The sequence below is a fragment of the Nelusetta ayraudi genome, unplaced genomic scaffold (genome assembly GCF_046127955.1).
Source record: "Nelusetta ayraudi isolate G7.1 ecotype Tasmania unplaced genomic scaffold, CSIRO-AGI_Nayr_v1 ptg000042l, whole genome shotgun sequence".
NCBI classification, from domain to species: Eukaryota; Metazoa; Chordata; class Actinopteri; order Tetraodontiformes; family Monacanthidae; genus Nelusetta; species Nelusetta ayraudi.
Window position 1 is genome coordinate 4559826 of NW_027466092.1, and position 27255 is coordinate 4587080.

Genomic DNA, 27255 nt, shown 5'->3' on the forward strand with positions numbered 1-27255 from the left:
TATAATAGTTCGAACGTCACTACAGGGGCTCCTTAGTAGTTGAAATGGAGTACCGGACATGACACATATTATAAGAATAGTGAAATACGCAAAACAAGATAAACGTACCGTTTCCTTTCTCACGTAAAGAGCACACTGAATGAGGCGCGTAATTTGGCTCCTCTCGGCTACCGTATTTTCTGACAGGAGTCGGGTGAAAAATATTCCAAGATGGCGCTGCGCACGGTATGTGCGGTTGCCCTGCGAAGTGGGACAGATTTAGGGGTCAGCAATGCGAGGACATTTGTCACAACAGGTATAGTAACTAAGTATTCATTTTAATTATAACACTCACGGTTAAAGTTTAATAGGATTCGGTCCTTCGTGTACTCTCAAAGTCTCATAAGGCATCATCTTGGCTGATAGGCAACGCGTTAAAGGAAAGACAAACCAGACTCAGTGTAATTATTGTTATTTCTAAAACAAATGTAATGCAATGCAACGTATGAAGACATTTGATGCAATTTCTGAAACATTAGTAGTCAGAAACAATATATATAATCACTCTATATCCGGTTACTTCAACAAAATAATGGAATGACTTCCTGTATTGTCTCTTATTTATTCCTTTTATTGGCTATAAGCATGACTAACTGGGAATGGTTCTTTACATCAGCGGTCCTCTGCAGGCAGATACCTCCCTTGGGTCCAATGCCTAATGAGGAGATTGACGCCTCAAACTATGAGGGGATGGAGAAGTATCGCAGCTACACCCGCTACCTGAAGCAAGCCCAGGAGGCTAAAAACAAACCAGTGTGGTGGAAAACCTACAGGAGCTATGTGGAAAAAGCTGATCCAAACCACGGTAAGAAATGTGAGCTGGGACGTCAGGGGTGTGTTCATGGACAACAGTTTGAATCTAAATCAATCAATCAAGACAGATCATTCAAAAAAAAAAAAAAAAAAACCGTTGACTTTTCACACAGCTTGTGAGCCTGTCAATATCAGTCCGTTTTTCTTCATCAATTTTGCAGAAAATGTGTGCATCACAACAAAATATTCTAGAAATAAGCCCTTTGTGATGTCACCATGTGTTGGTTGTACCCTCTAAGACTGTCTCAAAGCTGCCTTTTTCATCTTCTTCTTCCAAATATGTGCGTGGTTCAAGTTCCAATAAAGCATCAGTTTCAGCTGTAAAATCATAGGATGTGTTTAAGAATAAAGAAGAGGTGCTTATGAGAAAATGTGTTTAAAACGAGCATTTCTTGTCATTTTGCAGACGCACAGCGAGTAGACATTGGGCTGCCCTACTTTAGTCCCCGCAGGACCAAAGAAGTGAAGCAGAGGAGGCAGGTGATGAAGGACAACAAGAGTAACGTTGAGCTGGAGAGAGCGCTGCGTCTGAGAACTTGTAAGCTTTCGCACGATCAGCACAGCAGTGGACGTGATGGTTGAGTTAAAGTCGTTCAACTTTCCTGTCTTCCTCTCTGTCCCCAACAGTTAAAATTCCTCTGGACAGAGTTCAGGATGCCTGGGCCAAGAGCAGTGGTCCCTTTCAAATAAAGAGGCTGGCTGACCACTATGGGATCTTCGCTGACCTCTTTCACATGGCTTATTTTCTACCTCTAGTCCCTCTCAGCATCTGCTACAGCCAGGAATACGCTGCCCGTGTCAATCATGGGAACCGACTCACGCCAACCCAAGTACGGCTAAGGAGCAGAAGTTTGTTCCTGTCCCCAAAGCATTTTCCTTCCTTTAATTTGTATTGTTTGGGTCTGATCTGTTTCCGCTATCATGCGATTTGTTTGGTTGTTAATATATGTTTCTTATATTTAGGCAGCATCTGTGCCCCAGGTCAGCTTCGAAGCGGAGGAGGGTTCCCTTTGGACCCTGCTGCTCACCAGTCCAGGTCAGCCTTCCCATAATGCACTGCATCACATCCCTGAGACCCTCAGCAACCCTCGGTACACAATAGCAAATAAAATGTCCACGTTTATTCATGATAAATTGAATTCATTGTCATTTTCAGATGAGCACCTTTTAGACAATGAGGCCGAATACATCCACTGGCTTGTGTGAGTACACTTCATTTAAAATTAGATCTAGATAGATAGATACAGTCTATAAATATATAGTTAAACTTTGTCCCAATCAGTGACAGAGATTCTCCTTAGCAAGTTGCTAACAATAACTAATGCACTGTCAACATTCTCACAAAGATACGCATTCAACTGACAAACTAAGTAAAACATGCTTAATTTAAAGCAGTAAGAAATAAAATCCTATGTTGTGCAATGCAAAACCACAGACAAAATTGGTGGAAGTCAACTGACGTCAGTCGAGACCCAGAAGTTAATAGTTAACTTAGTTAACAGCAGCTTTTGATATATTTTTAAATGGATACATTCATCTTTACTTGCACAAAAATATTTTTTTTCAATAATAAAACATTTTTTTAGAAATGATTATGGTGAAAATATTTGCACTTTTGTGTCAGGTGTTTGTGACGTATCCAATGTGTAATGGCCTCAACAGAGGGAGTTGTCCAATTTCAGCTGTAGAAAGATACCAGTGCAACAAATAGGACCAGACGCTTGTGGGAAACAATGGTACAGCTTCCTGTACAGGGTAGACGCTCCCTTCCAAAGCAAACTGTAACGTGGAACTATTAACCTTCATGACCATTAGCCACTCTGCTCGGGGGGGACTTGTCTTGTGTTCAGCAGCTTACGTGTCATTCATCATATTTCCACACAATATTAAATGCAAAACAATGAAGCCCTAATTAAACTGAGTCTGTAGGGGGAATGTACCAGGCGGCGCCGTGCAGTCCGGCGAGGAGCTCTGTCACTACCTGCCGCCCTTCCCCGCCAAAGGAACGGGCTTCCACCGCTACGTCTATGTCCTCTTCAAGCAGGAGGGACCCATCGACTTCCAAAGGGACGCCAGGCCTTCGCCGTGGTGAGCAGTGGTCAAACATTGTCCAACGCTGTTGGGGGAACATTTTCAGGCACAACAATGATGCACGAAACATGACGGTTAAAATTGATTTACTTTTAATCAACTAATGTGTTTATTCCTTGCTTGAGTGAAGCGTGGCTGTGCATAAAGTATTCGCATACTCACAAGTCTGAGACTTTGGGAAGAAGTCAAACATTTAATCGATAGGAACACCAAATCCAAACCAAGAATCCCAGTAGGACCGAATAGATGCTGGGCTTCATGCCTGTGAATTCTGGCCAATAGAGCAGCCACTTTTTAGATTGCGTCACATCTCATCATAATGTTGGGTGCTCTCGACAAATGGAATGTTTACCATGTTTACCAAACCAAATGAAAAAAACCCGAAAGATTGTTGAAACTCTTCTAGCTACCACTGTTGTTGGCTTTGGCCTGATTCAATAAATACATTCTGGACATGAAGAAACTACAGTTGCTTCTACTGAAGTGCCCTATTTTAGCGATACTGTATCACAGTAGCATGGGATTTTATATTTTCCCAAGATTTTACCTGCGCATCCCTTGCTTTTGGTGAGTCGTGTGTGTACATTTGCTGTCAGGATGCAACCATACGGTGCTTTAAATACACAAACGCACGCCGCTGTTAGAAAACGTCTTTTAAAGTGAATTTTGCACATTCCAGGACGTTATAAACCACTAAACACTCAGCTTGAATCTTCTGCCCTTCGCAGCCATTCTCTGGCCGATCGCACATTCAAGACTTTGGATTTCTACAGACAGCACCAGGACAGCATGACGCCAGTGGGTCTCGCCTTCTTCCAGTGCCAGTGGGATGAATCGGTCACCGATACCTTCCACAACACACTCAGTAAGTAACAGAGGAGAGAGCACCAGCTGCAGACAAAAGCAAAATAAGCTGCGGACGTCCCTCCAGTTGTGCCTGCCGGTGAATAATGAAAGCGCGTGTGTTGAATCTCGTCCCCGCAGACATGAAGGAACCGGTGTTTGAGTTCGTCCGCCCTCCAGTCTACCACCCCCCCCAGGTCAAGTTCCCTCACGGTCAGCCCTTGCGCTACCTGGACCGATACAGAGATGGAAAGGAACACACCTACGGAATATACTGAGCGAAAAAAGCATTTCACTGCAAATGTGACATCATTGTCTGTCATGTTTATGTTAATAAAGAATGTTTCAATTGTTCTGAGATTGAATGTTTGTGTTTTTTAGTACCTGAGCTGAATGCTCTCCACTCTTGAAGAGCTCCACTTGAAGAGTATATTATACACTTCAAATATATTTTCCAAATGACAGTGTTGTATTCTGGTCAAATAATGGAAATTAAGGTAAATGACAAAAATAATGCTAAGCATACGAGTACCTTCATGCACTATCTTCAGTATGGCCCAACATTTTAAATTTTAAGTTTAAGATACAACTATATTGTTCATACATTTTTGTCAAGGCACAATATGTTAGACCTTTTTTATTTAACCATGCACAGTGATATTTCTATTTGTAAAAAAAAAACAAAACAGAAACTTCAAACAAACAACACAAGGGTAAATGTTCCTGTATTGGACACACAAAATTTAAATAGGAGATTTTTATAGCAGAGCTTTACGTTTGTGATAGGAAGTCCTTTCAGAATAGTTTGAAGTAAAAATATTTTCCTTATTTCAGCAATGTTTTCGGTTTGAGTGCGAAAATATTTTCTGTAAGTTTCCTTACAAAACAACAACTCTAAATTCTGACTCTCATTTACAACTGACTTGTGAGTGACTGACCTTGGGTCAATCAGGGCTGATAGATAACACCTGTGCCTCTTGTGTGTCTGCTCTTTATACCTGCTGTGCAGCTCAGTGCCTGCTAGTGCTTTGTGACTGGTGCCATGGGAGCTGTTTGGATCTTGCTGAATTTGGTCCTGGCCTTCTGGCTTGCCAAAGGTATTTAAATCAATGATGTAGAGGGTATTAACTTATCATATTAAACTGGTGGATAACAAATGTAATGGTAAGGTTTAAAGAAACAGTAAGCAGCAGGATAATACTACATTTTCCACTAAATCTACCCGGAAGTTCAATATCCATTCTTCCTCACGCAGGTGCTTATGAGAATATGAATTTGAATAGCGGTGTAACCCCAGGTTTTAATTTGTGCCAACAAACTTATTTATTGCCTCATAGAACCTGATGAAGGTCATTGCGTGTGTTCTGTTTCTGATGTAATGCTTCAGCCAAGAAACTTGTCTTTGTCTTTCTGTTCATGTAACAATTATAAAAAAAAAAATACCACAATTTTGTAAAACAAACAATATGTCTCATCATGTAAAATAATCAATTCAGTTGCTGCGTCACACGTATATGCATATGTACAATGATTGTTCTTCACTATTCATGAAGCATGGGAATAATGTGGGGAGAATTCCAGGATAATGAGGTATTGCTAGTTTAGGAGTCTACACTTTTCTTTTTCCCACAACCCCCTTCTAAAAGTGGTACATTTCTGGGCCTTCCAAATGTTTGCAATGGGAAAAGAAGATGGTAGAGTGGATATTAAAGGACATGGCTAGCAGAATGTTTGAGGCAACCAGCAAGTACATATAAATGTATAACCTGTCAAAATTGGAGGATGATCTTGACTATCAAAACCCTCAACCAAAGCATCTATCCTCAGGATCCGTTTTGCCAGCTCGTGAGATGAGCCATGGGCTCAACAATAAAGAGTCAGGTAAGGTCACAAGTTTCTTTAAAATTGTTTATTTTCAATTGAACCGGTCCATTTTGCAAATCGCAGGAATATCCTCCAATGAAGCTGCTTTGAGTAATGCCATTGGTTTTCTGAAGTCAATGGTACAGATGTTGGCGGAGAATGCCCAAGAAGGTGAGCAACAACCAGAAACTCTAAAAGGATCATTCAAGCGTCATTCATTCATCTTAAGCTATGATCTTTTATTTAAATATTTTTAACTAAATGAAGCCAAATTTTACACACTGGAATTTTTAAGCAATGACTAACTTACTTAGAGCTTTACTAGCTAAATATGTAACAGGAAAAGTCTTGAGCTTCTTGAATTTTAGTCTATTACTCTATTAATTAGTCTTTTTTTTTCAGTACAACAGGAAAACAATGAAGTGGAAGCTGCTTTGGTAAACCAGAAAGGAGTAGGAACGGGTCAGAAAATTTCAAAAGGAAAGCAAACTAAACTAACGGTTTTGTACCAAACAAAAGGCAATGGGGCTATGTACAACGTCAATGGAATTGCCAGAGCGCCTGTGCAAGGAACCACTTCCAGTTACGTCACTGTGGCCAGTGGCAATGACACTGTTGATGATGCGGCTGTGCAAGGTACTACCTCCAGATACGTCACTGTGGCCAATGAGACTGCTGATGATGGGGCTGTGCAAGGGACCACCTCCAGATACGTCACTGTGGCCAATGAGACTGCTGATGATGGGACCGTGAAAGGGACCACCTCCAGATACGTCACTGTGGCCAGTGGCAATGACACTGTTGATGATGGGACCGTGAAAGGAACCACCTCCAGATACGTCACTGTGGCCAGTGGCAATGACACTGTTGATGATGGGGCCGTGCAAGGGACCACCTCCAGATACGTCACTGTGGCCAATGAGACTGCTGATGATGGGACCGTGAAAGGGACCACCTCCAGATACGTCACTGTGGCCAGTGGCAATGACACTGTTGATGATGGGACCGTGAAAGGTACCACCTCCAGATACGTCACTGTGGCCAGTGGCAATGACACTGTTGATGATGCGGCTGTGCAAGGTACCACCTCCAGATACGTCACTGTGGCCAATGACACTGCTGATGATGGGGCCGTGCAAGGGACCACCTCCAGATACGTCACTGTGGCCAGTGGCAATGACACTGTTGATGATGCGGCTGTGCAAGGTACTACCTCCAGATACGTCACTGTGGCCAATGAGACTGCTGATGATGTGGCTGTGCAAGGTACTACCTCCAGATACGTCACTGTGGCCAATGACACTGCTGATGATGGGGCCGTGCAAGGGACCACCTCCAGATACGTCACTGTGGCCAGTGGCAATGACACTGTTGATGATGCGGCTGTGCAAGGTACTACCTCCAGATACGTCACTGTGGCCAATGAGACTGTTGATGATGGGGCTGTGCAAGGAACCACCTCCAGATACGTCACTGTGGCCAATGACACTGCTGACGATGCGGCCGTGCAAGGTACAACCGCCAGATACGTCACTGTGGCCAGTGGCAATGACACTGTTGATGATGCAGCTGTGCAAGGTACTACCTCCAGATACGTCACTGTGGCCAATGACACTGTTGATGATGGGACCGTGAAAGGAACCACCTCCAGATACGTCACTGTGGCCAGTGGCAATGACACTGTTGATGATGCAGCTGTGCAAGGTACTACCTCCAGATACGTCACTGTGGCCAATGAGACTGCTGATGATGGGGCTGTGCAAGGTACTACCTCCAGATACGTCACTGTGGCCAATGAGACTGCTGATGATGGGGCCGTGCAAGGGACCACCTCCAGATACGTCACTGTGGCCAATGAGACTGCTGATGATGCGGCCGTGCAAGGGACCACCTCCAGATACGTCACTGTGGCCAATGAGACTGTTGATGATGCGGCCGTGCAAGGTACAACCTCCAGATACGTCACTGTGGCCAGTGGCAATGACACTGTTGATGATGGGGCCGTGCAAGGTACCACCTCCAGATACGTCACTGTGGCCAATGAGACTGCTGATGATGCGGCCGTGCAAGGTACAACCTCCAGATACGTCACTGTGGCCAGTGGCAATGACACTGTTGATGATGGGGCCGTGCAAGGTACCACCTCCAGATACGTCACTGTGGCCAGTGGCAATGACACTGTTGATGATGCGGCTGTGCAAGGGACCACCTCCAGATACGTCACTGTGGCCAATGAGACTGCTGATGATGGGGCCGTGCAAGGGACCACCTCCAGATACGTCACTGTGGCCAGTGGCAATGACACTGTTGATGATGCGGCTGTGCAAGGTACCACCTCCAGATACGTCACTGTGGCCAGTGGCAATGACACTGTTGATGATGCGGCTGTGCAAGGTACTACCTCCAGATACGTCACTGTGGCCAATGAGACTGCTGATGATGGGGCTGTGCAAGGAACCACCTCCAGATACGTCACTGTGGCCAGTGGCAATGAAACTGTTGATGATGGGGCCGTGCAAGGTACCACCTCCAGATACGTCACTGTGGCCAATGAGACTGTTGATGATGGGGCCTTGCAAGGGACCACCTCCAGATACGTCACTGTGGCCAGTGGCAATGAGACTGCCGATGATGCGGCCGTGCAAGGGACCACCTCCAGATACGTCACTGTGGCCAGTGGCAATGAGACTGCCGATGATGCGGCCGTGCAAGGGACCACCTCCAGATACGTCACTGTGGCCAGTGGCAATGACACTGTTGATGATGCGGCTGTGCAAGGTACCACCTCCAGATACGTCACTGTGGCCAGTGGCAATTACACTGTTGATGATGCGGCTGTGCAAGGTACTACCTCCAGATACGTCACTGTGGCCAGTGGCAATGAGACTGCCGATGATGCGGCTGTGCAAGGTACCACCTCCAGATACGTCACTGTGGCCAGTGGCAATTACACTGCTGATGATGGGCCTGTGCAATGGAGTGCACAGCAAGAGGAAGGAACTAGTGGCAACGGAACAAACTCGACTCAATCTCCGCCGACATCAAATATGGTTTCAATGGATTTATGAAGGTAGAGAAAACATTTTAAACACCATGCAAGAGTTCATTGTGCAAGAAATGTTTTCTGCATGTTATCTCTGCTTTAAATAAATCTTAATTGACATAATCCGTTTTTTGTTTTGTTTTTTTCTTAAAGGGATCTGAAACTTAAAAGTAAAGTCAATTTATTTGGTAACCTTTCGGCATTAGTCACTTGTAGGTTGACATGCATGGTTGAAGACTCAACACCACAGGATTTGTGTCTCAAAAAAATTACGTTTATGGAGAGTAACTCCAATAAACTGATCATGATGGAAGTGGATTAAGGCTACCATTAAGAAACAGAAAAACTTGACTTAAAAAAAAAAATCAGACATTCATGAAAAGCAAAAAGTGCCATGTCAGCTGAATCAGTCAGGGTAACTCTTCGTCATGTCGCACATCCATCCAGGTGTGTATATATTTCATGTCTAAATTTTTAATTGCAATATGAATGGAGAAAGATGATGGATCAAAAAATGTATAATGAACTTCCATGCACAAATGTGTGGTCAAAGACAATTATAATGCTTTATTTCATATTAAACAGTCAGCATAATGTAATGGAGTGTGTTTTACTATGAAACACACTGATTATAATAAAGGCACAATACAAAAGGTTCATTGAAGGTAGTATCTATATGGAGGTAGAGGTCAACGACAGCATGTGTACAGTGTGAATGCTAAGTGCTTTTTGAGGTCCCTTCATCTCTGTGCCACAAGTGTTCAGTCGTCTGTCCGCTCATCATGGTAACAAAGTGTCTCGAACACTTAAATTCTGATGGTGTTCACTTGTGAGCCACCTGTAGCATTTCTTCCACGGTCAGCAGCTTTTCTCTGGGTTTACCTACAGCTTCTCCTCTGCTTGTCTCCACACTGTCAATTTTCTCCCAGTCTGAGAACAACACTGGATTCACTCCTGCAGAAACATAACATTTGCTGTAGTAAAAAAAAAAGGTGAAACTTTCAGACAAAATTTAACTGCTGCAACTACGAAAATATGGTATTATTTTGAAGTTGGAAAATGACTCATACAAGGTTACACCACCAGACTATTAGAGGAAAACTCAAAATAAGAAGTATAACATGGACATTTAAAAAATTACTCCAAGCAACTGAATAGACCATTTTACATCTTCACAATACTGCTCTGGCTTGATTTCCTTTTTTTGGGCATCTTACTGCCACCTACTGATCAGTATTTTAACATGGCCACATGTTCCACATGTGATTTATGTGAGGTCCAGCAGTGTAAACGGGAAACGCAGAAGGATTGCTGAGATTCTTGGGGAAATTAAATCAAACTTTCTTTTCAGCATGTTGGGTTATCTGTTATTCTTTTAATAAAACAAATTGCTCCTCAGTTCATTAACAAGAGTTTTTTTTATTTATTTTTTTTATTACAGGATATCTTTAAAGAATTTATCAAGAGAAAATGAAAAAAACAACAGATGGCATAATTAGCACTACCTTATTTCTATTTATCAACATTCACTGCACAAACGAATACTGTTTGGTTGGTCATATTCTGGCACTAACGGTACGGGTGATAATATGTGGTATAATTCATGATTTAGATTTCAGAATTGAAAGAGCAGCCTTTGAGGGTGAGTTAATGTGCAACACATATTTTACAGAATACACACCCCAATTAAATCTACTAGTGAAATTGTGATTAGCAGCTTTGTTTGTGTAAATAATGCATCCTATGAAATCATTTGTTTTAATTTTTTCGTTCTCCCTCCTCTTTAAAGCATTCCACATTTCCAATCGACGTTATGTTGGCAGATTTTTATAAAGCAACACATTGCTGGAGTATGGAAGTTGTGAAGGAGCCGTGACAGTACCTCTTGTTTCCAGCAGACCTCTGATGCTTTGTGCTCCAGGCTTAACAGCAGACACATCCAGCGTCCCTGAGTCAATGTCGTCCATCAGTGATCGGGCCGTATCAAAGCTATTGTTCATGGTGGTGGCGATCACTCCAGTGGGGCCTGTTTTCACCCAGCCGCTGCAATACAGACCTGGAGAGACGCGTTTGTCCAAGTTAAATGCGGTGATCATTTTTGTGGTTTTTTTAATTAAAAACAAATGTTTTGCTTGGGTCCTATTTTTTTCAAACTGTGTCCTCCATACCTGCAGCTTGCTGAACGCGGCCCATTTCGTTGGGGACGACGGCCTTGCGGTTGTCGAATGGCACCGAGGGATCGATTGAGATGCTCTTGTAGCCGATGCTGCTGATGATCAGGCCACAGGCCACATCCTCCACCTCACTAGTGAGCACTGCGCGCGCACCCTCACCTGAGCCCTGGACACACACAGGTGACCTACAGTCTAATGAATCGTGCTATTCCATGATTGACAGACAAGCAGACAGACAGACAGTTTCGGTAGATTAAAGCTTTCCATGGAGGTTTACCTCCAACCTGTTGACAGCCAGTCGGATGCCAGCTGCCCTCGTGCCCTCGGGGCTGGTCAGGATTTCAACCGGGCTCCGGTAGAATCTGAAGGCCCAAGAGCGGGAGGCCTTCCTTCTCCTCTCTTGCTCCTTCTCGTCCGGGGCTTCCAGGGCCGTCTTCACCAGCAGCTCTGTCAGACGCTTCCTGGGCCTTGGGACATCTGACAAAGCAAAGAGACAAAAGCATCGAATGAAACGTCAACTTCAGGATCATTTGAGAAAGCCAAACACTTCTCCTAACGCAGAAAGCAGTATGTCGTGTTTGTCTTGCGCAACTCCACCAGCTTATGACTGACTTTCAGAAAAACCTACTGTTCATTCAAGATCAAACCAACAGAGGGCAGCATATCACCAGAGCAGAAACTGATGTGCAACAGAGCAACTTCTACCTGCAACTCATGCAATTCATCCCCTTGATTCACCACTGACGGTGCCAGTTAATAATGCTACACAAGCCACAGGCTGGTCATTTTCAATATGGAGTTGGAGCCAATGGCTGGGACCTTGAGGGGAGCCCAGGCAAAGGGCATCAAGTCTTGTTACTGACCATTCTGACATCAACAAGGCATTTTCCTCCATTCAACTGCCTCTCAATGGATATTTTCTCTCTCTGAGACGATTCTCTGTGGAGCCTGCAGACGGTTGTCCCCCAAATCATATAAAAATTTCCCTTTTGTGATGCTCGAATCAAACTTCAGCAAGGCACCTTCACCACAACCACATGCATGATTGCACTGAGTTGCTGCTACGTTATTGACTGACAGATTAGTTATCTGTGTGAACAAGCAACTGAAAAAGTACCTAATAAAATGGCTGGTGAGTTTATCTTGACATCAAGCGTAGGTGCGCTTGTAATGTGGTGCTTGGATCTGTGTTTCATGGGTTTACACTGAGGTCAAGTGTGAAGGCTTCGCTACTCCAAAACAAAGCTACTGTGTGATGATACTGTGACAGTAATTTTACCTCTGTCACATGACTTTACCTCACTGTTGCCAGAGATTTGTCACCTGTGGTGTTTTAACACCCACACTTTTCCCAGACATCCAATTGAACACGTGCACTTTTTCAACAGTCGTGCGCATGCACCTTACCGCAGTCACTCGGTTTCTCTGGTCCTTCTCTGTGACTGTTTGTGCAAATCCGCCTCCCCCATTTATGCTTACACTATGGAAATTAAGACTCAAGGAAGAAGTTTTTGTTACAAGACTAAATGTGCTATTATTTTAGATTGTTTTGGTACTCGATGTCTCCATTCAAACAGAAAATTAATACTTTATTAAATGTACATAGGTTCAAAAAGCAACTTTGTTGTCTTTGAGAATCTTTTGGGCATTTTTGCAGTATCTCCAAGAGGCAGGTAGGACTTCCTCCTGTTGGGTGTTCAGAATATAGTCTCTTAACCACTAAAGCCACTACTCAACATTGTTGCTTAGTGCCAAGTGCATAAAAACAAGCTGGGTAGATTAAACAGAAACACGACTGCTGAGCAGTTTGTCTCGTGCAAGGAAAATAGAAAGAGGCCTTTTGCTTCTTTTAAATGATTTGAAACCTAAAATTACACAGCTGGTTATTTGCATACTGGTCAGCTGGTTTCTATATTGGTCACATTGTAGCAACCCAGATGAACCACATCCCCCACATTTTGAGAAAAACCCCCAAAACTCTAATCCCACTGGTGATCAGAGTAGAGACAATAAGAGCATGTGTGTGAACAGACACGCATCTTGTTCAACATCGCAGTGCTGGTGCACACCATCAGCTGCAGACTTGGTGAGACTCACCTCAATGGCATGCAAACGACTGCAAAATATAAACAGCAGAATTGACAAGAAAGTGCGAGCTGAAACCTTTGGCTTCTGGTTGACATATAGCACCCTGCCCCTATACACTTCCTGTGAGATTACACTTTTTTCAGCATACTGCGTCAACCACAAGCAGGTCACCAACGCAGCGTGTCCCTTTTTTTTTTCTCACTGAGAGAAAAACGATTAGAGGCACTGAGAACAGCAAACACACGTCTGACGAGAGCCGTCAGCCTTCACTTCTTGCTTATCTTCGCATTTAACAGACCTGAGATCAAGGTTCTTCTAATGTGGCAATGGGGGAGTGTTATTGCTAAACACTTAGTACCATGAGTCAGACCATCTGTCAGACTGTTTAAAGAGGGCCAGTGGGGGGGGGGGGGGGGCACCTAGCAAGGACATCGTCAATTGTGCCTGATGATCTTGAAATAATAATAATAATTAAAAAAAAAAGTTATACTTGCAGAGCTTCTCACACCGGCTGTGTAACATGCAACATGTTGACGAGAACACATCTGCTTGTGCTAGGGCTGCTTCAGCATTATAATTCATACGCTGCATTAATGATACGCGTCAGCATTGTATGATGTTGGCTATATTGGCACTGGAGGCAATTGAGATTAAAGACTAAAATAGAAACATCCTGGTGGGATGGAAAAAGTGAAAGGAGAGGAACTCATTCTAACACAAAATGTGTGTATCTTTACCTTTGAGAGCCTCTGCAACACCCTCAAAATCTGCCGCCAGCATCTCGGGCCTGGTGTCGGGCAGTTTCACCATCTCTCTGAGCTCCTGTGGAGAGGTAGAACGTGTACAGGGCTGCTGATCTGAAGCAGCAATCACTTGAAACTACAGGGGTATTTTGGATGGTTTGAGACGGCTTCAAAGTTTTGATATTATTGATTAAAAAAAAAAAAAAAAAAAAAAAGCTGAAAAGAAAAATAATGAAAAATGCCATTACAGCTTTGTTAGTGTAGAGAGTCTTACAACACACAACTATAAAAGGCCACTTGTTAAGATAAAATCATTTTAACTTTGTTGATCCCCTTGCAAAGCATCAGACCCTTGCTGTTCATGGTTAATCTTGACTATACATACAAGGAGCAGTGGGCCGTCATGGTGCAGTGCCCAGGTAGCAGCTCAACCACGTGGTGGTGATAAGGGTGGAGACGAGCAGTGGCCACTTTCCCCACCCAAAGCTCCTGCTGGTCCGGGGATTTGAAGTGTAAAAAACTGAGGATTATAGCTGAATTATTTTGTTTTATGATTATTTTTAAATCGAATGGTCCTTCACTGTGACTTCTTTACTTGAACACCCACCTTGATTGTGCATGCGATCTGTATGGGTCCTCTTCTCCCAACAATCAGCACCCTGCGTACGCGGCTCTCTGCCAGGGCCTCCAAGGCTGGCTGGGTGATGTCAGTCTTCTGCAGGGGAGCAGCACATTTACACACACACAGACACACACAGACACACACAGACACACACAGACACACACACACACAGGAAATTCTGTTGCTCAAGGTTCAAAAGAGCTGAAGTTATTTCAACTGCAGGTGCAAACTGTGTCAGTCCATGAGACTGCGTGGCCACATGACTGCGTGGCTCTCACCTTCAATAGGTCGATGGGGGAGAGCAATATCCGGGCTATGTCCAGGGCGACGTTGCCTTGACCCAGAATGACCGCTGTTTCACATCCCAGGTCTGGACTCAGCTGGAAAGTAATGAGAATGAAACACGATGAGATCAGATTGGAAAGAAGCAGAGTAGTTTTTATTTTTTACTTTTTATCAGAGCTGGATGTCACCACTACTCTGGAGGTTTCTTTTTCATACTGCCTTGCAAAATACAAACTTTTTTCATTTTTGAAGATTTTGTTAAGTCATATCAGTATAGGATGTGCTGTGATGGTCTAATTAGGGACCATCACCCCCCCCCCCCCCCCCACCCCACACACACACACACTGACAGGAAGCTTTAAGATATTGTTACCTGATTTAACTGGCAGTAAAAAAAAAATATTTGAGCTAAATCCAACAAATGTATATGAACCTTCAGCGCGGTGCGGCATGACGATCATACCTTCCTACAGCTGGGCAGCCCATTATACCAGCCCACGAAATCCTTTGCAGAGTGCACACCGGCCAGGTCTTCTCCTGGCACTCCCATGGTCCTGTTTCCCTCCGCTCCGTAGCTCTGTAGTGACACATATCAGACACGTCTCCTGCAGTGGAGAGGCAGCAGCAGCAGCAGCAGCAGCAGCATAGGTCCAGATGCTCACCAGTACGACGGCGTGGTAGGCCTGCTGCAGTTCCTCCACGCTCACGTCCTTCCCGACGTTCACGTTCCCGTAGAAGCTGCAGCGCGAGAGCTTGGCGGTCTGCGTGAACGTGTTCATGACATTCTGAGCAGGAGAGAAGACCCCAGAATGTTACACATGAAGGGTTGTGTAAGAGCCGCAGCAACAAGGACCCGTCTCCAAATCAAGGTCTGCAGGCCGAATCTAGACCGGCATTTTATTTGCCCCACCAGAGCTTGAAAGGTGTATGGCTTAATGCTGCAGCAAAGCACACATTGACCTTAAACTGCATTTCCCACAATGCTATTAGACAGTGTACTGAACAGCCTGTGGGAGGTGACCGCATTTCACCTCAAAAAATACACAGAAAAACGGATGAGGGAAGCTGATAAGCAGGAAAGACATCGTAGTGAAGGTTTTGAACACGGTTGATGCAATTACTGTACCAGTGCAATGCTGCTGAGATTTGTCTTTGTTAGTCACTTGTAGCTGATGATTTTAAATGAGGGCGTGAAATGGGTTTCTAAACCTGATCAGTTCAAAGGATTGATATGAGCTCTTTCATCTTAAGTCTGACATGTCATGTCATGTTTAGTCTGGTTGTGTCCTGAAGGCGCCACGCTCTCGAGTCTCTCATGAGAAACTGAAACCTAAACGATGCAAGTTGATCATAAAAAAAGATTACAAGATTACAAATAGGGGTGGACGAGACAAGAAAGAAACTTCCTTTCTTGTCACCGCGCAACCTAAATAAAAAGAAAGCAAATTTAGCCGCATCGCCCTTCAACAGCGCGACTAAAGAGCAAAAGAAATGCAATAAAACACCTCACAGAACCAAACAGCTTAAGCTTTTACAACATGTTGTAAAAGAATAAGAATAAGTGGCTTAAAGAAAGAGGTAGTTGGGTAGAAGTTTCTCCAGAACAGAATCAGTAATATTTCCACTAGTGTGAATCTATTTGCAATGTAAAGCATTTCTCTGCCTTACTACTGATGGGAAAATACGTAGTTAATTCAGTTAATGTAGTATGTTCTGACTCTGTTACCGTGCAGGTCAGACTGTTTGTAAAAGTGGGTGGGAGTGCATAAACTGATAAACCCTCCCATCTCTGGGAGAAGAGCATTTTCACATTCTCGGTTGGAACTGTCAAATGATCAGAAAATGAAACGACTCAGTCGGGCTGTGATTAAATCACACAGAAACATCAACACTGACTGGTAAACGGTATCAACATAGATAAAGAGTTATTTTCCATCACCTGTGCCAGGGACTTTTGCAACAAGCAGTAAAACTGGTCGCACCCTGCTGCTCGACACGCACATTTTACCTGTAGACCTGATATGATCACAGCGCAGGGCAATTAGTTAGAAATCAATGTTAATCTATATTCTTACATCATTGTCTTCCCATTAGTTGAACGATTATTATGCCACAGTGTGTCGGTGAGGTGAACTTCCCTTCATTCCTGGCCAGACCCGGGATTCTATGACCTGCACGTGCATTCGGAAATGTCTGGCCTGCGAGTCTCCATCGTGCTACACTCCCAAAATACAGCCGGTGGGTGTTGAAGGATAACAAAGCACAGCGCCGTGAGAAAGAACTCAACTGCAGCTCTGTTTTTGTTTTGATTTGGATTCTTTTGCTCTTCCAAAGGAAAGTACATTGGTTTTAATCAATGACTCAAATGATTATTATTTCAATGTTTTTTTATTAAGTTACCCAAAACAGCAATTAGAATCAAAACAAATTAATCTGTCAGTCAAACCTGCAAGAAAAGGCCACACTGGCCACACAGACAGCCTACTCATAGACCTACTGATGTTGTGCCCTCACACTGGATTCAACAGCACGGCATCACTTTTACACATGACTGACCTTAACTTCAGGGTGGTCGGGTGCCACTCCGAATCTGACCAGGCCAAAGGGAACAGGAAGTCTCTCGTAGATGTCCACCACAGCATCCTGACGGGCCTTGAAGGGGGGGGGGAAAGGCAGGGAGTTGAGGGCTGTGCAACAGACCCGCACATTAAATCAAGATTCACAGTTTTCTAAAACATTTCTCAGTTTTCATAAAAGACGACGCATACCTTAACACCAGCATGTTGGCACTTGCATGAGAATGTCTGGATTTGTTATGTATATCGCTAAAATGCCACAGCGCCAGGCAACACCTACTCCGAGCTGCTGGCAATACATGTTGACTGACAACAGAAACAAACACTGTTTAAAAACTGTTTCAGTTTAAACTGGATTTATGCTCTAAATTGTGACTAGAGCCGAGATAATCCTGGTAGACACTAAACTACTGTACTTTTTTATTCCTTATTTATTCATAAATACCTGAATGTAATCAATCTGTTGCCATTGATACATAGAATACAAACATTTAAAGCACACAGGTTAAAAAGTGCAGGCATAAAAGATATGGGTGCAGCAGAGTATTTGAATAAGGAGGTAAATTTATGAGCGTCCTTTGTTCAAGGTGGAAGTTGAAAAAATAGATGAGGTTGATTGTCTAATGACTAACTAAAACCAAAACGTGATCAAAATTGTGCCTAACTTTTTGAACAGGATTGATCTAAAACCTGCCTCACATGCTTTTCTCAATGAAACCACTGCAAAAATATATTCATTAGAAATCAACATTAAATCTTATGAATGGCCAGGATGTCTGACATGTGAGATAAACTCCACTGTGCGAGGCCGCCCGCATTCTCATGAGTGTCATAGTGGGAGATTGATAACACATTCAGTTGATTAGCCATTCAATAATTCAGGTAACTTTATTCACCCTGGCCCACATGTCTGACGCAAACTAATGAGCTCTGTCACCACGACCTAATCCTAATGGCAAACACACATCGTCTTCACTGGAAAAACTACCCTGATGAGGTGCTGCGCCGTGTAAAAGCCTGCTGGGCCGCCGCCAACGATGCACACCCTCGGACTGAAGGACGAGGAGGATCGGCAACGCCCACTGACGCCTACAGGAAAGAGGGAAGGTGGGTCAAAAGTTACATTAACCCGGAAGATGCGAAATGCAAATGCTAAATAAGAGCGTATTAAAACGTCGACCACATTTAATAAGTTGGTCGCAAACACTGTAGATACGTTTAGGCTGACAATATCTGAACAATACTTAAATGTGTATGTATTTATTTTTATTTTAGAATTTAAAAAGCTGTTTGAGAAGAAATTTTACAACAACAAAAAAGTTCAGTCAAAATAATGGCCTGGACGTGAAACTACTCCACAACACGACTCGTTCCTGTGCTTTTGTTGTGGTGTGGTTGTACTAACAACACTGTAACCTACATTAAACATGACGTTATTGCACGCATCGTCTTACCGCCATGGAGCTGATTTATCCAACTACTCCTTCCTGAAGTCCACAACCCGGAAAACAACAGCTTGTAACTGGTCATTTTGGTCGCTTCCCACAGACACTCCGTCTGTATTTCAAAATAGGTGGTTGTAAAATCCGCTGTGTTATTGTTGCGTCGGTGTTCCGTTACTACCTCGGGACCTCGCTATATCTCTCTCACTGTGAATGAGCTTTGGACAGTCCGAGATGCTGAGTTGAGAAGGAACGAAGCCGAAGTGACAGGGGGTGAAAAAATGTTTGTATAGGGACGTTTTCACATGTTAGCTGCAGTCAACGAGCTACCAGGTTTGTAGAGCGCGTTACGAAAGGGTATTAATTTTACAGATAATTACTATCTGAATAGCACAAGAGTCACGTTACTCTAGACTATCGACGATTATATTCATTACATACTTTCTTCAAGGCTGCACTTTGTGTCACAGTCTTTACCGTCCGCAGTAAACTGGGAGTCGGTGCTAAGGTTCCCCACGAGTGTGTTTATTTTGACCGGATCACTGTTGCTAAAGTTTGATTTACTCGTCCATATTTTTTTTTCTCTCTTCTCCTCTCCAGAATCGGTGTCGACGGTCGACGGTACGCCGTTTGCTAAATAAAGTTCTTCCCCGTCAAAAAGTAAATTAGATAATCAAGTGCGTTTAGTATAGGAATGGTGTGTGCAATAAGAAGAAATATGTTAAACCTGCTAGTTCCTCTGAAGGAATGATGCAGCCCAGTAAAATGTTCAGACATTTCAAAGTGAATTAGAATTTAAAAAAAAAACAAAAAAAAACATGTGGCCTATATTTTAAAATAGATACATTAATTTGAATGAAATAAATTTGTGGTTTAATGTTGTGAAAATATGCATTTAGTATAGTATTACATAAGGACCAGGTAGCTATATGGAGGTGGCCATATTGCACTCAACAGTAGCCCAGAATATGGATTTGCTTGGAGTGTCATATTTTCACACTGAGGTTTTATTACAAAACAAAACAAACTGAGATCAATCAGAACATGAGAAAATAGAGATTAACATTGATTTTGTATACACCTCTAAATATTTCACGACATCAGAAGAGCAACTTTAAGACCTACCAGTGAAAATGACTCACATTGGTTTTCAGAATTTGCATGAAACACGGTGGAATAGCTTTCTGCAGAATGCAAGTCCACACAAGATGAAACATGGCAGATAAACAGAAATGCAAGTTTACAGTTTTTTGTTTGTTCCCGAAACATAGCTTACATGCATAACTTCTGTACAGCAAACATCTGCCAGGATGTGGTCGCTTGTTCACATTAGGCAAAAGTGAAAAAAGCAAAGTGCAAAGACAGAGAGACAAGGGTAATTTTTTTCTGTTGCAACTGTTACTTCAAATATTATCTGATAATTGGGTGTATGTGTCATCCCACATTGCATCACTTTACAAAACTGGTCTGCTATGCAAGTTGTAAGCAATGTTTTCTTATATGACCATGTAGGGTTCATGTCGCTGCCTTGGATCGACATGTTGATGCTGGGTACGCTGAGATTGGCCCACAATTCTGGTAATTGTGTAGCCCCTTTGATACTGTAGGGAGACCAAGTAGTGTGTGTTTATTTTGACAGTGTAAACATGACTGTAAGGTTAGTTTCATTTAATCACAATAGCACCTACTTGTTGGCATCTGACAATCAACGCTCCTACGAGAAAAAATGTAAGAGTAATTGCTGCAAAGGTCAGGACAAGTCTGGATTTCGTTGTGCTGTTCTGGCACTCCTCAGGAGGACCGGTCTCTGTGGGGAAAAAGATAAGTTGAAAAATAATGTTTTTGCTTTTTTTCAAAGGTTATTGTACAATGCATAGTTTCAGATATTTATGCTTCAGCGGATCGGCCATGCATGGTCATTGACCTCTAAAAATCCACATCATTTTTAGCTATTTGCTTGTAATCTCCTGTGAAAAAGTTTTGTTGAAATTTTGACAGTTGGAAGGGGAAGAAAATAACAATGAAATGGTTAGGTTACAGTATCCATAATCTCCATAATGGGACTTCATTGACAAGATTGGGCTGCATATGTGTTTACATGCGTTCACTTTTGCAGAATTTCTTGAATTTTTATTTGATGAAAATCAAATTGATCAGAGATTTTTTTTTCTTTTACTGTTTTTATGGGCACTCTAATTATAGCACACACACACAATCTCAAAAGACTGGTTGCTGTTCTCCACCTGTGACAATGACCGTGGTGCCGTATTTCAGTTCATCCTTCATTTCTTTTAAGGGGTATGTTTTCCAGCTGCAGTAATACCAGTCCATGTCCTCCACCCTCACCACAGACAGACACCATGTGAATCCATAATCATCCTTGTCCCGCTTGTCTTGTATTATTTCAAGCCGACCATTTAATGAATCTTTAGTAGTTGTCTTTGTGATCTTTCCATCCTCCATGTTGAGGTACACAAGCTGTGTGGTGTCTTGGACACCTCTGAGCAGGGAGACACCCCTCAGTTTGTCAATGGATTTGGAGCATCTGATTTCGACAGAGGAGTTGACTTTTACCCAAGTGAAAGACGAGGGCTCCTGGAAAACTGTTGGGGAGAGAACATTTGTTACTGAATGATGAGGCATCCACTTCTTAATAGAAACCAAACAAAAATACCAAATTGCAAGTTGATCCCCCCCCCCCCCACCTCCCCCCGTTATGACTGCTTGTTTGTGTAAATTGTTTTCCTGCATAAATAACTCATTATTGAATAGATGAAAATATATTTAAAAACTCTAAAGCAGTCTCTCTATGTTCAACAATCGGGACTTGTCACAAAGTAATCCAGCATTCAATGCATTCCTCTGAATATATGTCCACAAACACGTCAGCATCCAAGTCATGATCTGAGTTTGAAATCGTAAGTATTGATATTGTTGTTTTGTCTTTTTTTTTGGGTGTGGGGGTGAGTATTCGAATAAAAAAAAAAAAGTAAATCTACTTTTTTCAAAGAATGTTGAACTAAGAAGAAGGAAATTCAAAAACGACTGACTCTGCACTCACAGATAGGAAATATACACAACTCACGGGGATTATTCATGTAACAGATTAAAATACTTTGTGACACCCTTGACTTGCCATAGTCTGTTATCCTCGCAAATGCCTTTGCAAGCCACTGATTTTGCTGCTTTTACAAGTAAATGCAACGACGGAAGATGAAACAGAGATGAAACAGGAAGCAACTCAGCAAGAAAAAAATGTGCAGCCTAAAAAAAACTAAATGCATTCTTGCACATTATTCTTGCTTGTTGTTTTCTGTCTTTCAAATAAAATCAGTAAGACTCACCAGCCCTGACAAAGACATCAGCTGTGATGCATAGTAATCCCCACAGGCAACTCCACCTGTGACCCTCCATCCCAGCTCTGACTTGGCTAGACAGAGTGACAGGTCGACTATCACACCCAACAAAGGATGTGGTGTTTAGAAAGGAAATGTGACATTCAACTGTAGAGGTTCATGTCACAGGTCTAATTTCCACTGACCAAACGTTGTTAAGAAATAATGGTTTTCACTTTTCAAGTATCAAAATTGCAAATAATTCCTAGATTGCCCATTAATTAGCAATCTGTGTGTAAATGAAAACTATGAGCACTTAAAGTAATATGACTTGCAAGAAAGGATTACTTTTCCAAAATAATTTCAGAAAACATGGGCATTTCCAGGGTGCTATTCTCCACTACTGACTGGCTGATAAACTCCACCGCAAGCAACAGTCGGCCATGAAATGTGAAGAGTTTGCACTGCTCGTTGATTATAAGACAGCTATGATCAGAGCGAGTATCGTCCCTGACTTAAATGAAATAAACGAACCCTATAGAACTATGAGAGATGTCACCTGTGTTACATGACTAGACCTCAGAAAGACTGTTGCTAAGTGCAATTCTGCTACCTCCTGCCTCAATCCTATATCAACTGTTCTTACTAAAATAGTCAGTGATCTCAGGTCAAACTCTGATGCAAGTAAGGTCGCAATTCTTTTCCTGTTAGACCTTACTGCAGCGTTTGACACAATCAACCATGACATCCTAATAAATCGTCTTGAATTGCTGGTTAGTTTTTCCAACTGTGTCTTAAATGGGTTCAGAACATACATCAAACAAATGTCTATGTCAAACTTGGAGAGCATGTGTCAGAAAAAAATGACAGCAGGTCTGGAGTTGCACAAGGAAGCTGCCTCGGACCACTGCTCTTCTCACGATATATGTTGCCACCACTAGGGGACATCATTAGAGACCACAATGTGTGTTTCCATAGTTATGCGGATGACACACAGCTATACATCTCTGCAGAACCAACTGACAGCACAGCTAAACAGCCCATTACAAAATGTCTCCTAGCAATAAATAAGTGGATGGGCAATAATTTCCTAAAGCTAAATAAAAACAAAACTGAAATTGTACTGATTGACCCCAAAGAAAAGAGGGAAAAGCTGCTGACATCCTGGATCAAACCCGAGGTTACAAGCTAAGACATCATTCATAATAGATTTGATGTGTCAAATACGTTATCAGAGAAACCAGTCCTATATAGTTCTCTGTATACAAGGAATGTTTCATCTGCTCATTTCATTGTTTCATCTGCTCTTCCTATGTTTTATTGTAAAGTACTTTTTGTGTATGAAAGGTGCTCTATAAATAAAATTGCACTCGCTTACTAAACCAACAAACCAAATAATTCTGCTCATTGTGTCTTAATCTACAAAATGGCTTTTTTTTGTTAATATGTTGTAAAAGAATGGCCACCATGAGGAAGTCTTTTGCTGGCCAGCCCTTAGTTTTCTTTTTTAAATGCATATATGTATTTTCTCAACTTGACAGCACCTGATTTGCTAAGCCAGTTGGTTATAGGATGCATGTCCAGTTTAGCTTGCTATTTTGTGGCGATCAGGAAGCGGCTGCGGTTTATTAAACAGCTATAAGAAGCCCCGGAAGAAGAAAATAAACTAAAGGAAGCAACTGACAACCTAGATGCTGATTAACAGATTGGTGCACCAGTGAGAGAGTGTCTGAAATATCACACACACAGTAGTATGTAAGTATGGAGGTTTGCAAATTACAAGCACTTTGCACTTTCCACTGTTTGTAAATCAATGTAGCAACATCCAAGTCTGTATTTGATGAGAATCGCAAGTAGCTTTAAATACAAACATTTGTGAATTTTAATTACACACATCGAAAACAAGCCCATATATTTTCCCATTGACTGCCCAATTAAAAAATCAATACAAAAAATTTACAGTCTTGACAAGTTAGATAAGAAAATATTTTTTATCTCTTAAAATCTTATCCAGAAATATATGATATGGTATATGGCTTTATTGTCATTGCAACACGTAAACGTGTACAACAAAATTGTAAAATCCCAGTCCAAACATATACAGTACAAATAATTACAACGTGAAAGACAGGACTGCAGGATTGAGCATTTTCAGTGGGGGGCAGAAAGAGGAGAACAGAAGGGGAGAGGAGGAGAAAAAAGGACACTCTCAAACTATGTTCCTGGGAGGGAATACAGTGTGGCACTGGAAAATAAAAACCTCGGCAACACAAGCACATATAAGACATTGCAAACATAGAAACTCAATATCTTGCAAAGGGGGAGGGGAAAGGGGAAGTGAGTTGCTCCAGTGTAGGCAGGCAGCCAGCCGCAAGCCACAGCCATTTGCAGCGCAGCCACGCGGACCCCGCCCACCACACTGTGGGATATACAGTCTACAACTAATAGAAAAATTAATGCATTTAATGATAATAATGCCCAGCCAAAATTAGAACGATCTTGAACATATCAATGATTACATACAAACACAAAATATGCTTGGAAACAAATACAAACACAAAGCACGTCTCAAATGGGAGGAGCCTCTAGGAGACTGCTTGTCTTGACTTTTGTGAAACCTTTGAAGATGGCTTTGCCCATCCTTGTCCAAAACAGGATAGACAAAGTCCCCAAAACTAAAAGGAGGATGAAGATCACAGCTGAGACGGTCACCACAGGAAAGTTTGGCGGCCTGTTGGTTGGATGAACCCTGGGCAGTCTGTGCGGTGGACCTTGGTTCAGACAATGATTGTAATCAGTGAAGATTCTTCCACAAAAAGTTTTTCCACAGTTGAAGCAACTCACCATCTCCACAGTGTGTTATTTTTGAATGGGCCAATCCACAAGTTGTGCCGATGACAACTTTGTAAGGTTCACATTTTGCGGCCTTTGTGATGACCAGCGACACATAGGTCCGGTTGTCCCAATCACACTCGTAGTTTGAGTCGCCACTGTTGCATATATCATTTCCCTCAGAATCCTTCCATGTGAACTCCTCTCCCATACATCCACGCAATGAATCGTTGAAATGGATGGTGCAGTTTATTGCAGGAGGTGCACCTTCCTCAGTGCACCTGAGTGAAACTCCTGGGTGAGGCACTTCTGCGCTGCAACTGCGCCTGTACTGCAGCATGAGTACAGCAGCCCAGATCAGCTTGAAATGCCAAAACATCACAAAATTTGTTCTGATTCCTGCTCTGCAAGACAGATTAACAAGTGTTAAAATCATAGAAAAACAAAACAAAACAAAACAAAAAATAAGGTGCACCTGCAAATCATATATTGTATGTGATTTAAAGGTTCAACATTTTCGCAATCTTGTAGACATTCCTTTAAATTCTCTGTAGTGTATTGAGATAGGTGAACGGTACTGGTCTCTCTCCCTCAACGCTCATCAAATACACAATCCAACAACTCCCAAAATGCTCTCTTGGACAGGTTGTGTGTGTACATCAGCGACATGGATTGAGTATTTGATGAGCTTTGAAATCTTCTTGGGAAATCTCAGCAGAGCAACTTTGCACTCATCAAAAACAAAAAGGAAGACAAAAGAAAAGAAAGAACAAACTCGCCTTGTGCAGGTGATCATGACAATATGAATTTGAATAGCAGTGTGATCTCAAGTTTTTATTTGGGTTAACCAGCAACTAATTTATTGTCTTGTCGAACCTGATGAAGGTCAGTGCGTTGGTGTGTGTGTGTGTGTGTGTGTGTGTGTGTGTGGTAAATCCCCTTTGTGTATACATTTATAATAGATTGGAAAGATTAAAGTTTGGATTTAGCAAACTGCTCCATTCATTTTTTTTTTTCAAGAGCTTCTTCCTCGTTCTGCTCAGGGTATCAACATTTTTCTTCACAGTTAAGAATTTACTGAAAGTGTAAGTAAAGAATTACAAAAGAAAAGGAAAGGCACATTCCCTACTAGGGTTGCGTTTGAGAATGTTCAGATAAATGTGTAAAACCTGCCACTGCAAGAGACATTTTTTTTTAAAGAAAAGACTGCAATGAAAGTGTGCAGTCCTGCTCCTTCCACATTCCTTCCCACCTGCACATGCCCGTATACACTCAATACACACACACACAAACCACAAAGGTGGAGAGTCTCACTTTCTTCAAAGAGAAACAGAAATTAAACATAGTGATGGGTCATTGTCGGAGTTGGTGTCGATTTCGAAAGTATTTCAGTGAAGATTTTGTGCATAGAGAAATGTCCAAAAATAATATATAGAGAATAGAGAAACGGGATAAACCAAAAGATAGTACCTTTCTGACAACTTTCACTTATTGCTTTTGGCTCTACCGCGACAATCCTGAGCATTGCTTTCAACGTTTTGCCATCCATCTGTAACGACCACCCAACAGAATCTGCTTGCGCTTTGTTGTGGCTACTCTCCTTAAACATTAACATTTGAGAACAAATAAATCTTTCTGCCCCTTTGGCTGGCAACCCTTCACACCTCACACCTCACTGTGAATTTATGGATGAGCGCATTATGAGAGTCGTCCATTAAATAAACTTGTAAATATTTGCAAAGCATGCAGACAGAGACGAGCCACTCACCTCTGTTAAGACCTTGACTCCTGTGGCTGCAATTGCAATTCCTGTAATTGCCTTGTCGTGGGGAAGTAGGGAAGAAGGGTAGTAGATAGTGGGAGGAGTCTGGGGTTTGCGTGGGTGGATCAGGTTCAACGGTACTCCTGCAGATTGTGGATGCTCATCAAAGGTTGTTTTTTTTCCAGGGGAGGTAATCTGGTTTATTAAATGAGGAGCAAATGAATGCGTTTGCAGGCTGAACCTGCTTTGCGTGGGTTCTCTCTGGCTTCCTCCCACACTCCAAAAACATGCATGTGAGGTCAATTGAACACTCTAAATTGTCCGTAGGTGTGCATGTGAGTGTGAATGGTTGTTTGTCTCTATGTGGCCCTGCGATGAACTGGCGACTTGTCCAGGGTGTCCCCCTGCCTTCGCCCTAAAACAGCTGGGATAGGCTCCAGCAGACCCCCGTGACCCTAAATTGGAATAAGCGGGTATAGAAGATAATATAGGAATGTCACCACATCAGTATGCTTGAAGCTAATTGTTTTGCATTGTACATGTTCTTAACTCTTTTTTGTTCAGTTGTTGACCAGATCAAGTGTTGTTTTGATTATACTGCAACAGTTTGTATGTTGGGATGAAAGTAGCCCAAGGACTTTCAGGAGCCATTTATCCATAATTGTCAGAGTGACTGAATTACAGATAACTGTGTGGTTTATCCT

General features: G+C 42.4%; 3 protein-coding genes and 1 long non-coding RNA gene across 5 annotated transcripts; 1 reads left to right on the forward strand and 3 right to left on the reverse strand.

The window, feature by feature from the left end:
* The first annotated feature begins 178 nt into the window (after positions 1-178).
* On the forward strand, positions 179-4144 carry mrpl38 (mitochondrial ribosomal protein L38). The gene is made up of 9 exons (XM_076033797.1): positions 179-295; positions 656-844; positions 1259-1390; positions 1480-1682; positions 1816-1888; positions 2009-2054; positions 2782-2940; positions 3672-3808; positions 3928-4144. The coding sequence occupies exons 1-9, from the start codon at positions 211-213 to the stop codon at positions 4062-4064; spliced, it is 1161 nt and encodes a 386-aa protein (XP_075889912.1). The 5' UTR covers positions 179-210; the 3' UTR covers positions 4065-4144.
* A 5134-nt stretch (positions 4145-9278) lies between these two features.
* On the reverse strand, positions 9279-19059 carry fdxr (ferredoxin reductase). Of its 2 annotated transcripts, none has more exons than XM_076033806.1 (12): positions 18635-19058; positions 18169-18269; positions 17161-17256; positions 15267-15389; positions 15068-15181; positions 14598-14699; positions 14305-14412; positions 13692-13776; positions 11144-11343; positions 10861-11032; positions 10575-10748; positions 9279-9646 (listed from the first exon to the last, which is right to left on the reverse strand). In XM_076033806.1, exons 1-12 carry the CDS (start codon positions 18708-18710, stop codon positions 9516-9518), a joined length of 1482 nt encoding a protein of 493 aa, XP_075889921.1. In that variant the 5' UTR covers positions 18711-19058; the 3' UTR covers positions 9279-9515. The 2 variants fall into 2 exon arrangements, with proteins under 2 accessions (XP_075889921.1, XP_075889922.1); XM_076033807.1 differs by having other exon boundaries at positions 9513-9666; positions 18635-19059.
* A 663-nt stretch (positions 19060-19722) lies between these two features.
* LOC142893327 (uncharacterized) lies at positions 19723-22099 on the reverse strand. Its single transcript, XM_076033809.1, has 4 exons — positions 21967-22099; positions 20866-21225; positions 20311-20429; positions 19723-20223 (listed from the first exon to the last, which is right to left on the reverse strand). The coding sequence occupies exons 1-4, from the start codon at positions 22034-22036 to the stop codon at positions 20119-20121; spliced, it is 654 nt and encodes a 217-aa protein (XP_075889924.1). The 5' UTR covers positions 22037-22099; the 3' UTR covers positions 19723-20118.
* A 1356-nt stretch (positions 22100-23455) lies between these two features.
* On the reverse strand, positions 23456-26719 carry LOC142893328 (uncharacterized). Its single transcript, XR_012927690.1, has 3 exons — positions 26558-26719; positions 24802-25193; positions 23456-24728 (listed from the first exon to the last, which is right to left on the reverse strand). It is a non-coding gene; the product is annotated as an uncharacterized LOC142893328 (long non-coding RNA).
* Positions 26720-27255: the final 536 nt, after the last annotated feature.